Source organism: Meles meles, chromosome 5, assembly GCF_922984935.1.
Source record: "Meles meles chromosome 5, mMelMel3.1 paternal haplotype, whole genome shotgun sequence".
NCBI lineage: Eukaryota > Metazoa > Chordata > Mammalia > Carnivora > Mustelidae > Meles > Meles meles.
In genome coordinates, this window is record NC_060070.1 from 153,492,405 (window position 1) to 153,505,376 (window position 12,972).

General features: G+C 50.9%; 1 protein-coding gene across 5 annotated transcripts in view; it reads right to left on the reverse strand.

Annotated features, from left to right (window-relative positions):
- The window catches only part of ZSCAN31 (zinc finger and SCAN domain containing 31), a 62,506-nt gene that overhangs the window by 13,479 nt on the left and 36,055 nt on the right, over positions 1-12,972 (reverse strand). For 4 of the 5 annotated variants that reach the window (XM_046004759.1, XM_046004757.1, XM_046004758.1 and 1 more), the window contains one exon: positions 11,307-12,510. The exons of the other annotated variant lie outside the window; for it this stretch is intronic. In XM_046004759.1, coding sequence (XP_045860715.1) covers positions 11,711-12,510 — 800 coding nt within the window. In that variant the 3' untranslated portion in view covers positions 11,307-11,710. Of the gene's footprint in view, positions 1-11,306; positions 12,511-12,972 lie in introns of those variants that run through there. 5 annotated transcript variants of the gene reach the window in all.

Below are 12,972 nucleotides of genomic sequence, written 5' to 3' on the forward strand. Positions count from 1 at the left end.
TTTAATGCAATCCCTATCAAAATACCATCCATTTTTTTCAAAGAAATGGAACAAATAATCCTAAAATTTATATGGAACCAGAAAAGACCCCGAATAGCCAGAGGAATGTTGAAAAAGAAAGCCAAAGTTGGTGGCATCACAATTCCAGACTTCAATCTCCTTTACAAAGCTGTGATCCTCAAGACAGTATGGTACTGGCTCAAAACAGACAAATAGATCAATGGAACAGAATAGCGAGTCCAGAAATGGACCCTCAACGCTATGGTCAACTAATTTTCAACAAAGCAAGAAAGAATGTCCAATGGAAAAAAAGTCTCTTCAACAAATGGTGTTGGGAAAATTGGACAGCCACATGCAGAAGAATGAAACTGGACCGTGTCCTTACACCACACACAAAAATAGACTCAAAATGGATGAAGGACCTTGATGTGAGACAGGAATCCATCAAAATTCTTAAGGAGAACACAGGCAGAAACCTCTTCGACCTCAGCTGCAGCAACTTCTTCCTAGGAACATCGCCAAAGGCAAGGGAAGCAAGGGCAAAAATGAACTACTGGGACTTGTTGGGAGCCATGAGGCCTGGTCAAGGGCATTGCCTCAGTAGGTTAAGCTTTGACTGATGCAGGCCTAATCCTGCCAAGGGCCGGATCGCCCCGCAGATAAGCATGGTCTGATAGTCTCTTGCTTTTTTCTGATCCCCGTATCTCTCTCAAATAAAGAGCCCCTTACTAATCTGCTGCAAACATCTCTCAGGCTTGTGCGCTGGAGCAACTTCAAGGAGGTAAATTATTCCGTACCTAGGACACTGGAGAGCTTTAGGTGTGTAGCCGAGATAGATGGATTCCTCCCTAAGTTGATGTTTGTCCAAGGCTTTCACAAGCCAAGCCATTAAAATACACACTGCCTCCTGCAAAGGGAACACCTTCTCATTCCTACTTCTCTCTTATATACTTAGTTTCTCCAGATAGCTTCCCATTTTCCATTAACCCATATCCTGTTTTCCTGCAGTTCCTTACTATCTAGTTCATCCCTAAAGCTTCTCATTTTTCATTAACCTATATTCTGTTTTCCTGCAGACCCCAGAGCAAGTTACCAAAAAGCATGCATTTGTGCTACCTCCCATGGCTTTCTGAGGGACATGATTACTCAAGAAGCAAGACCCTGTTCCCCATCCCTGGTACCAGTCTATACCCATTATAGCTTAACTAGAATAACATGTGCTGAACAAAGAGCAATTATCTTTGTGCTGGAGTCCTTTGATGTCCTTTGCATGAATGTAACCCCCTGCCCCAAGTAAACTGCCTACTTAAGAAGCTCTAAAATCAGAATAAAATAGAGATGCCTGACTACTGACCAGAACTCGCTGTGTGGCTCTCTCATTCCTCTCACTGACACGGTCCATCCTTTGGGAACACCCGGACATGCCGAGGCTGGACCCCGGCAGGGACTTTATCAAGATCAAAAGTTTTTTGCACAGCAAAGGAAACAGTCAACAAAACCAAAAGACAACTGACAGAATGGGAGAAGATATTACGCTGAAAAAATAAATAAAATGGAAAAAAAAAAAAAAAGAATGGGAGAAGATATTCACAAATGACATATCAGTTAAAGGGCTAGTATCCAAAATCTATATAGAACTTATCAAACTCAACACCCAAAGAACAAAGGATACAATCAAGAAATGGGCAGAAAACATGAACAGACATTTCTGCAAAGAAGATATCCAGATGGCCAACAGACACATGAAAAAGTGCTTCACATCACTCAGCATCAGGGAAATACAAACCAAAACTACAGTGAGATCCCACCTCACACCAGTCAGAATGGCTATAATTACCAAGTCAGGAAAGGACAGATATTGGCAAGGATACAGAGAAAGAGGAACCCTCGTACACTGTTGGTGGGAATGCAAGCTGGTGTAGCCACTCTGGAAAACAGCATGGAGGTTCCTCAAAAAGTTGAAAATAGAGCTACCCTACGACCCAGCAATTGCATTACTAGTTTTTAACCCAAAGATACAAACATAGTGATCCAAAGGGGCATGTGCACCCAAATGTTCATAGCAGCAATGTCCACAGTAGCCAAACTATAGAAAGAACCTAGATGTCCATCAACGGATGGATAAAGAAGGTGTGGTATATATATACAATGGAATACTATGCAGCCATCAAAATAAATGAAATCTTGCCATTTGCGACAATGTGAATGGAACTAGAGGGTATTGCACTGAGTGAAATAACTCAGAGAAAGATAATTATCATATGATCTCTCTGATATGAAAAATTTGAGAGGCAGGATGGGAGGTCCAGGGGGGTAGGGAAGGAAAAATGAAACAAGATGGGATCAGGAGGGAGACAACCATAAGAGACTCTTAATCTCACAAAACAAACTGAGGGTTGCCAGGGGGAGGGGAGTCAGGGAGAGGGTGGCTGGGTGATGGACACTGGGGAGGGTATGTGCTATGGTGAGTTCTGTGAACTGTGTAAGCCTGATGATTCACAGACCTGTACCCCTGGGGCAAATAATACATTATATGTTAATAAAAATAATTTTTAAAAAAAGATAAAGAAAATTTTAAAAGTAATGGAAGGAAAAGTTACATACAACAGAAACCCCATAAGGCTATCAAATGATTTTTCAACAGGAACTGTAGTCCAGAAGGGAGTGGCAAGATATGTTCAAAATGCTATAATAAACCCTGCATCCCACAATATTCTATCCAGAAAGGCTATCATTCAGAATAAAAGAAGATAAAAAGTTTCTGAGACAAACAAAAGTTAAAGGAATTCATCACCACTAAACCAGCCTTACCAGAAGTGGTGAAGGGACTCCGTTAGTGGAAGAGAAAGACGGTAAGAGTAAATAAAGGAGGAAGCAAAAAAGCAGTAAAATTATGTATATCTATAAAAATCAGTCAAGGGACTCACAACAAGTGATAGAAAAAAGATTACCAACACTCAACACCACAGAAATACAAAGGATTATAAAAGAATACAATTAAGAATTATATGCCAACAGACTGGACAACCTAGAAGAAATGCATGAATATCTAGAAACATAACCTTCCAAAGGTGAATTAGGAAGACACAGAAAATAGAACAGACTGATTACTAGCAATGAAAGTGAGTCAGTGATTAAAAAACTACCCCAAGGGGCGCCTGGGTGGCTCAGTGGATTAAGCCGCTGCCTTCGGCTCAGGTCATGATCTCAGGGTCCTGGGATCGAGCCCCGCATCGGGCTCCCTGCTCCGCGGGGAGGCTGCTTCCTCCTCTCTCTCTGCCTGCCTCTCTGCCTACTTGTGATCTCTCTCTCTGTCAAATAAATAAATAAAAATCTTTAAAACAAACAAACAAACAAAAAAAACTACCCCAAAACAAACCAACCAGGATTAGATGGCTTCATGGGTGGATTCTACCAAAAAAAAATTTTTTTTTGAGAGAGATTTACTTATTTTAGAGAGAGTGTGCAGGTGGGGCGGGGCTGAGGGAGAGGGAGAGAGAATCTCAAGCAGATTCTGGACTGAGCTCAGAGCCTGCCCTGGGGCTCCATTGCAGGACCCTGAGATCATGACCTGAGCTGAAATCATGAGGTGGACACTTAACCCACTGAGCTCCCAGGTGCCCCTACCATTTAGAGAAGAATGAACGCCTGTTCTTCTCAAACACCACCACCACCCAAAAAAGAAGAGGAAGGAAGGCTTCCAACATCATTCTATGAGGCCAGCATTACCCTGAGACTAAAACCAGATAAAGACCCCACAAAAAAAGAAGCACAGGCCAATATCCCTGACAAACACAGATGCAAAAAACCTTAACAAAATATTAGCAAACTGAATCCAAAACTACATTTTTAAATGTATGTGTCACTTTATATACTTTATATATACTGTATATAAAAGTATATATAAAAGAACATACTTTAAAAAGCATGCATCAGTCCCCTCAAGTGGGATTCATCCCTCAGATGCAAGTGTGGTTTGATATTTGAAAATCAATCAACAGGAAACCTCACATCAACAAGACAAAAAGTAACAACGGTATCATTTCAATACACGCAGAAAAAAGATGTGACAAAGTACAACATCCATTCCTGATACAAACCCTCCGCAAAGAAGATTAAGAGGCAATACCTCAACATAATGAAAGCCATATATGAGAAACCACAGTGAACATCACACTCAATGGTGAAAAAAATCAGAGTTTTTCTCCATAGGTCAGGAACAAGAGGAGGATCCGCTGTAGCCATCTTTATTCAATCCAGTCCTGGAAATCCCAGCCCCGCAACCAGAACGGAAAAAGAAAGGCATCTAAATTGGTAAGGAGGAAGGAAACTCACTATTTGCAGATGACATGACACTACATAGAGAAAACTCTTAAGGCGCCACCAGAAAACCATGAGAACTGATAAATTCAGTGAAGTCACAGAAAACAATCAACACACAAAAACTGCTGTATTTCTGTACACTTATAACGAAGTAACAAAGAGAAATGAAGAAAAGTCCCATTTACAATTGCACCAAATATAATGAAATACCCAGGGACAAACTTAATCAAGGAGGTGAAAGACTTGTACCATGAAAACTATAAAACACTGTGAAAGAAACTCTTTTGTTAAAGATTTTATTTATTTATTTGACAGACAGAGATCACAAGTAGGCAGAGAGGCAGGCAGAGAGAGAGGAGGAAGCAGGCTCCCTGCGGAGCAGAGAGCCCAATTCGGGGCTCCATCCCAGGACCCTGAGATCATGACCCGAGCCGAAGGCAGCGGCTTAATCCACTGAGCCACCCAGGCGCCCCGAAAGAAACTCTTGATGACACAATTTGACGCAGTCCATGGTCATGGAGTGGGAGAACAATTATCCTTAAAATGTCCATACTAGGGGTGCCTGGGTGACTCAGTTGGTTAAGCCACTGCCTTCGGCTCAGGTCATGATCTCAGGGTCTTCCGATCGAGCCCCACATTGGGCTCTCTGCTCTACAGAGAACCTGCTTCCCTCTCTCTCTCTGCCTGCCTCTCTGTCTACTTGTGATCTCTCTCTGTCAAATAAATAAATAAAATCTTAAAAAAAAAATGCCCATACTACCCAACTTAATCTACCCATCTAACGCAATTCCAATGGGGTGCCTGGGTGGCTTCGTAGGTTAAATGGTTAAGTGTCTGCCTTCGGCTCAGGTCATGATCTCAGGGTCCTGGGACAGAGCCCTCTGTCCTGCTCCCTGATTGTCCCTTTCCCTCTGCTGCTCCCGCCCCGCCCTGCTGTGCATGCCTGTGTGCGTGAGCTCGCTCTCAAGTAACTGAAATCTCTCCAGTAACTTTAAAAAAGAGAGAGAGAGAGAGAGAGATTTTGTCTATTGGAGAGAGAGACGGATTGAGAGAACGAGTGGGAGGAGGGCGGAGGGACAAGCAGGCTCCCTGCAGCAGGGAGCCCCACGCAAACCTCTATGCCAGGTCGTGGGATCATGACCCACGGCGAAGGCAGACACTCAAACCAATAAACCACCCAGGCGCCCTCAACAGAACCTTCATCACAATGGTAGTAACACAACCCCTGTGAAAACGCCAGCAGTCTTTCACAGACCTGGAACAAACAATCCTAAAATTCGTTTGCGAACGGCCGCGGCACCCTGGAGAACGCGCGGGCGCGGAGGCGCGGTCGGGTTCCAGCCGCACTCCGCACCGCGGTGACCGAACCAGTGCGGTGCGGGCGCACGCGGACCGCGCGGTCCAAGCGGTCCCAGCAGGAAGCCCCCGGTTTTGCTGTCCATCAGCCTTCGGCAACGGAGGCACGACTGCGCGGTGCGGAAACGCCCCTTCAGCCGTGTTGCCGGGACAACGGGACAGCCGCGCCGAAGGGACGGCACTGACCGCTCCGCTCAGCACGGACGAAAACCAGCCGCAGATGGAGGACTGAGGCGCGCGGCAGGAAGCCTTCCCGGCCCGACGGGAGATCGCGGGCCGCAGCGTCCGGCCCCGCGGCAGCAACCTGCGGCTGCCCCTGCCCCGCAAAGGCCGGCGAACAAAAGCAGAAGTCAGCCCCCGGGGCTACGCGGACACAGAGGCTTCCGCACTGGGAAGGACGTGATCTAAGAGACGAAAGTGCGACACGACCCACTGAACCAACGCACGACCCGCGAGGCGCGTTAGCGACGCGGGTGCCCTGTGGGCGCGGGGCCGGGACTGCTCGCCGCTTGGCCTCCGAAGAGCGGGACGGGGAGGACGCGCTCGCGCCGGGATGGGGAACGGGCGCCGCCTGCGGCCGTGCTCGGGACTACACCCCGACGCGCACGGGCTCCGCTGCCCACCCGCGCTGCGCTAACCCGGGCCGGTGCCAGTCCCGCCGCGAGCTCACGCCGCTTCTCACGGAGGCGGACTCAGGAGCACACGGGGTTAGGCCGTGGTCAGCAGCAGTGTCGGGACCAGGCCCGAGATGCGGGGCTTACCTTCCCGGGCCCCCGCGCTCGGCGCCGTCACCGCAGAACCGAGGCCGCACTCACGCCGGCAGAACCGCGAGAACGCGGGGAGCCAGTCCGCCGAGGCCGCACCGCTCCCTCCCGGCGCGGGGCACTCTGCGGGCGGCTCCGCGGCTGCTCCGGCTTTTCTGGCCTCCGCGCTCGCGGCCCCGCCCAGACCTAGAAATACCTCCAGCCCCGCGTCTGCCTCCGCAGAACGGGACTTCCTGCCGGCCTGGCCCTTGCCCGCCCTCCACGCCGCGAGGAGTCCGTGAGTCTGGGGCCCCGACGCCGCACGGCCTCCTGTGAGCCGCGGCAAGACGCGAACTGTCCACGCACCGAGGATCAGCCGCAGGAAAGCGGGGCCGCAGCTCTGACGGCCAGCGGGAAACACGCACGCCTTCCTCTTGTGGGGACTGTGCGGATCAGCGCACACGCTCAGCGGGCGGCTGTTTCGCCCAGCCTGATCCCCTTCCTGGGAGGTGCACCCCAAGTGTCCACCCGTCCCCGTGTGTGGGCCCTGCCCCTGGGCTCTGGGGGAAGCTCTACACCAACATTTACCCAGGTCAGAAGACTTGCTCAGACCTCGGGCCGCGGGCTCCCTTTCTAGCCCCAGCAGCCTGTACATCTGCCTCCCTAAAGAAAAGAACCAAAAAGGAGCATTCTGAACACAGAGGCATGGACGTCCCTGGTTGCTGTGAGTCGCGCAGCCTGCGGACACTAGAGGAGGAACATGAGCCCTGCAGCTTGCTGAAATGCCCTTTGTCTAATGATTTGTAACGTTGTCTGTAAAAACGGAATCGAGCCCTACACCCAGTGCCCTCACCAGAGCACTCCTTTCGTCATGCGCACAGTATTCTGGGCAGTAGCCCTAACTTGGGTTTGAATAAAACTCTCCCCTTTTAAAAGAAATTCTAAAAGGTTTGTTCATTTTGCATCATTTCTTGGCACAGCTGTAGGATTGAGTCACTTGCCTACCAACACCTGCGGGTCGTCTGGAAATGTGCTTGGGACCAGCATGGCCCTTCACAGGTGTACCTGCTGAAATCTCCGGACATCCAGACCTGACCCTGACTTCAGCTGTTGAGGGTTACTGGTAATGTTCTCTAGGTGGGACTAATCTGGGGGGTAGTTTAACGGTCGTCTGTCTTAATTTGGTGTTATACTAATTGATGTTATTAATATACGATTAATATACGGCTGGAATAAAATTTTCTGGCTGGAAAAATAAAGACTGAATCATTCAAATGAGAAGAGAAGGGACACTTGCGGAAGCGTCTGAAGATATTCCTCGAGATGCCGAGCTCTCCCACAGAATTTCCCACCTCAAAGGCGATGAAGGATTGGTTTGTCCGGGGATGCACACGTAAGGACAGGCCATCCAGTGTACTGAGCATCTTTGGTGGTCTTGGGCCTTGCTGGGAAAAACCAAGACCCATAAGAGACAACCGTGCAGCCCTCTCTTGTTCCACACCTAATATCCTCAGATCTGACTCAAGCCGTAGTCTACAAATGAAACGGAGACTAACAGGAATAGGGAACCATGTTTCAAAACCACTGGAAAAGCAACAACTGCCCACAGAGAACCGCGGCGGGCTTTCTGAACAATGCATACGTGCTTTTATGTGCAAGTACTTCCTAATTTACAGATAACCTGAGTCTCAGATGCCCAGGCGGGGTTCTTTCGTCACATCTGAGTATCTTCTGTGCATACCATGAGAGAAAGCCAGCTAGAAGAGTAAGCAATCAGGAAAGCCCCCAACTTTGGGGAGGAACGAACACTCACAAAGACACTCTGGGTTTCATTTGGTTTGTTTCTGCTGTAGCTTTTGGTATCTTTGCACCAAACAGGCCATGTTCTAATTGGAAAATGGAAAATAACTAATTAATAGATTCATAAATTACAGTGTTATCTTATGACTAATTTTAATAATGGGGATATTTGGAAATTGAGTCTTTAATGTTTTCTTCAGAAATATTAGTGAAACTGTTAGAGCAGGCAGTTAATGAGGCTCTAAACGGATGCCGGGAGGCCAGCGGGGAGACCAACGGCCCTGGAGTCTTAACTCAGTACAACCTGAGGAGGAGGCCACAGCCAGCTGTGGGGAAGGTCAGAGGCCCGTCCAGGCAGTATCTTCGAGAAGCCGGATCCCACCAGACAGGCCCACGAAGGCGCCACGACTGGAAACCCATTGTCAAATAAGAAAAGGGCACAAGACAGAGGAGTCAAGATGGCGGAGAAGTAGCAGCCTGAGACTACATCAGGTAGCGGGAGATCAGCTCGATAGCTTATCTAAACATTGCAAACACCTACAAATCCAACGGGAGAGCGAAGAGAAGAAGAACAGCAACTCTAGAAACAGAAAATCAACCACTTTCTGAAAGGTAGGACTGGCGGAGAAGTGAATCTAAAACGACGGGAAGATAGACCGTGGGGGGAGGGGCTGGCTCCCGGCAAGCGGCGGAGCAACGGAGCACAAGAAAAGGGCACAAAATCCTGCTACCAAGAAATCCCCACCTCCAATAATGAATACCTCCCTCCCTCAAGAACTAAAAGGTAAAACTCCAACCCAGGAAGGCAGCTCTCTCTCCCAAGCCGGCCTGCTCGCACGTCTTGAGTGGACTCTGCTTTAGTAACTTTCCTGTTTGTGTCACGCTCATCTGCTGCACAGCATGTCTGTCCTTGAATTCTTCCTCGCAAGGAGACCAAGAGCCTCTGGTGACATCTCTGGGGTGTGCTGAGTTGAGACCCCGCGGCCCCCAGTCTCCCGAGTTCAGCAGGCAACATTTGAACCAGATCGCTGAAGCAGAATCCGTAAAAATAAATAAATAAAGCATTCCCAAATCCCCCCTTCAATTTTCTCCTCGTGGCAGGACTGCCCTTTCATGCCTTTCTTCCCCAGCCCACCCCACCCCACCCCACCCCACCCCACGGGAGGCCTCTCCTCCCTCTGCTCTTCTCCTTCACCCCTCTGGCCTCTCGTGGCTGCTCTGACCTCAGTGAGGAGGGGAGAAGGGAAACAGCCGCAAGAGCACTGAGGGCTGAGTGCCCAGAGGGACCGAGCTGGCGCTGAGTGTGGTCTGTGCTGCCCCCGCGGGGAAGGACACTGCAGCAGACACCTCCTGTCCCGAATGCCGGCAGCAGCAGGGGCAAGGCCGCCCCTCTGCATCGCCCACCCCTCCTCCCAGCCCGTGCACAGAGGGAGGACAAGTAGCTGCCGCGGTTTCTCAAATCCACCTGCCCACTGCACTCGGGGGCAGCTCACTCGTCTTCCCGCGGGGAGCATGGGTTCAGGGGTTCCATGCTGCTGTCCCTGGAGGATGCGGGGGTAAGGGGGGCGGTTGCTGGAAGAGGCATGAACAGCTGAAGCACCACATCTGGGGCGCCTGGGTGGCTCGTGGGTTAAAGCCTCTGCCTTTGGCTCAGGATCTTGATCTCAGGGTCCTGCTCAGCGGGGAGCCTGCTTCCTCCTCTCTCTCTCTGCCTGCCTCTCTGCCTACTCGTGATCTCTGTCTGTCAAATAAATAAATGAAGTACCACGTCTGTGTTCAGGGCTGCCGGTGGCCTGAGCGTGCTCCGGAAGCAGCAGCAGCAGCACAGGGAGCTGGCTGGAAATGCAGATTCCTGGCTTTCATTCTGAGCTTCTGAATGAGACTCTGTTTTAAGAAGATCCCAAGTGATTTGTAGCTACTCTTAAAATTTGATACATATTCCAAATAATCTGAATTTAGCTAATTGTTCTATTCACAAATAAAACAGTCAAGGAATATTAAAGAGGTTTTTTTGCTGTGATCCCTAAAGTCTAAGGAAAGCCAAATAGACACACATGCACACGCACTCTTCTAACGTTTTATAAACTCCAAAGATAAAGTTTAGCACAGTACACTTCTAAGCTGAACTTTTATCTCCTCTCTCAGGAAGTCCGGCTTTGGATTTTGGCGCTGCGGAAAGTGTATGAGCAGAGACATTTACTGCCCTAGTCAGTCCCAGCAACTCCTCCTCCGCTCCTCAGACTGGACCATCTCTTCATAAATCCAAGCGCACATTTGCGGAGCGCTGCTAGATGTTTTCAAGTTTGCATTAATTTAATTTGTTTAAATTAGCTTTCTTATTAATTAAAATAGCTGAAATCTCTGATTGAAGTGCCCCGTGAGAAGGGCACAGTTAATCACCCCTGGTACAGAGAGGGAGACCGCACGACAGGCTGAATCAGTCCTGCAAAGTCGCCCGGCTCACACGCGGAGGGGCAGGATCTGAACCCAGACTGTCTGGTGCCAGAGCCCGTGTGTCACTCTGACAGTTCATGGCCCGGGCCTGGTGGTCTCTGCAGCTGCTCCTACTGACAGGACGCTGCCTACAAGGGCCCCCAGCTAACCTCTGAAAGGGCCGCGGCGGGGGTGGGGAGTGATGCGGGCCAAAAGGCTGTGAATGAAAGCATACAGTGTGCGCATTTTCAAGCATCCCTTATTGTCTGTAACAAACAGGCCTTTAGTACAGTAAGGACCTGCACTTGGATAGCAAGGACTCGCCGCTCCAAACCGCGGGACGGCAGGTGTTGCAGCTCGGGTGAGGCCACCTGCCACCCCTTCCGATGGACGCACCGGACAGATCATCTACCACAGTCCTTGGGGAGACCCTGGCGATGGTCCCCCATGCAAAAGGCAAGGATTTTTACTCCCGGAACTTCAGTGTGTTGAAAATGTTAACTTTTGGGGCGCCTGGGTGGCTTAGCTGTTAAGCATCTGCCTTCGGCTCAGGTCATGATCCAGAGGTCCTGGGACTGAGCCCCACATCGGGCTCTCTGCTCCACAGGAAGCCTGCTTCTCCCTCTCTCTCTGCCTGCTTGTGTTCCCTCTCTTGCTGTGCCTCTGTCAAAAAAATAAATAAAATCTTAAAAAAAAAAAAAAAGTGAACTTTTACAGGGGGGAGAAAGCCTCCCATCTGAATATCCCTTGAACTTAGCCGGCCTTTGCAGAGTACACACAGATGCCGTCCCGCAGAGCTGTGTGGTGTTCAGTATCACTCAAGAATGGCCCCTCCATACCAATTTATTTCCAGGTAATTTTTGGTCCCTTTTTAGGGAAATCCTCAGAAATGAAGCGAGGGACGAGGAGGACGAGGCTGCCAGGCAACCGCCACACCCAGAGTCACCGCGGAGACGCAGCCCAGGCTGCAGACGAGCTCCTCCTTCCAGAGCAGAATAAAGTTGGTAAAAACAAAATATGCCGCCCGAAAATCTTCCTTTTCTCGACGGCCCCACTCAAGGATCTGGGGGTGCACGGCATGAGGCCAGCTCGGCAACGGGATGGGTTCTGAAATGCCGAACGAGGTTGCAGTGGTGGCCGAAGGCCTTCCCACACTGCTCACAGGTGAACGGCCGCTCGCCGGTGTGGCTCCTCTGGTGCTTGGCGAGCAGCGTTCTCCGGCTGAAGCGCTTGCCGCACTGGCCGCACGGGTGCGGCTTCTCCCCCGTGTGCACGCGCAGGTGCTGGAAGAGGCCGGCGTTCTGGCTGAAGGCCTTCCCGCACTCGGGGCAGCGGTAGCGCTTCTCCCCGGTGTGGATCCTCTGGTGCTGCGCGAGGTACGAGCTCAGGCGGAAGGCCTTCCCGCACGCCTTGCACTCGTATGGCTTCTCCCCCGTGTGGATCCTCCTGTGTCTGATGAGGCCGTTGCTGGCGCTGAAGGCTTTGCCGCACTCCTTACACTTGTAGGGTTTCTCTCCGGTGTGGCTCCGCTGGTGCTCGAGCACACCCGACCTCTGGCTGAAGGTCTTCCCGCATTCTTCGCACTCGTAGGGCTTCTCCCCCGTGTGGGTTCTCCGGTGCTGGACGAGGACTGAGCTCTGAGTAAAGCCTTTCCCACACTCACTGCACCTGTGCCGTCTCTCTCCGGCCGCCTGTCCCCTCTGCTTTTCCGCTCTGCTCTGCGGTGCACAAGGTTCTCTGTACTTACAATCTGCGGGGGCACCTCTTGGGAGTCTGCAGTTTCCAAAGGGTTCCACTTCCTTCAAGACTTCCTGCTTCGATGCCAGCTCCCGGCGTTCAGACACAGTTTCACAACCTGGGAGAATGCACGCGCCGAACAGTCATCTTCCTCCCTTCAGGAAAGAGCTCAACCAGAGGACGGGGCCCAGGGAGCCCCGCGACACACACACGTTCCCAGAACGCAACACTGGAGGTGGGAAGGACAGAAGGGCCACAGGAGAAGACCGGGGCCACAGCGGGGTCGGCAGCACCGTGGCATGGCTGGGGGGGGCGAGGCGCCCGAGAGCGCATGTGTGAGCAGGTGCCGTTCCCGCTTCACCTGTGTTAACTTCTTACACGTCCACACGACGCCGTGACTGAGGGACTGTGACTCTCCACCCCACGGACGCGCAAGCTGAGGGTGCAGGGAGGCTACCTGACCTGCCCGATGTCGCAGAGCTACTCAGACGCAGTGTTTAAGGGCCAGCCCGGGCCATGTGACCCCAGAGTCCACAGTCGTAACTGCTGCCCTCTGCAGAGCCACCAGAGATCCCGAGGG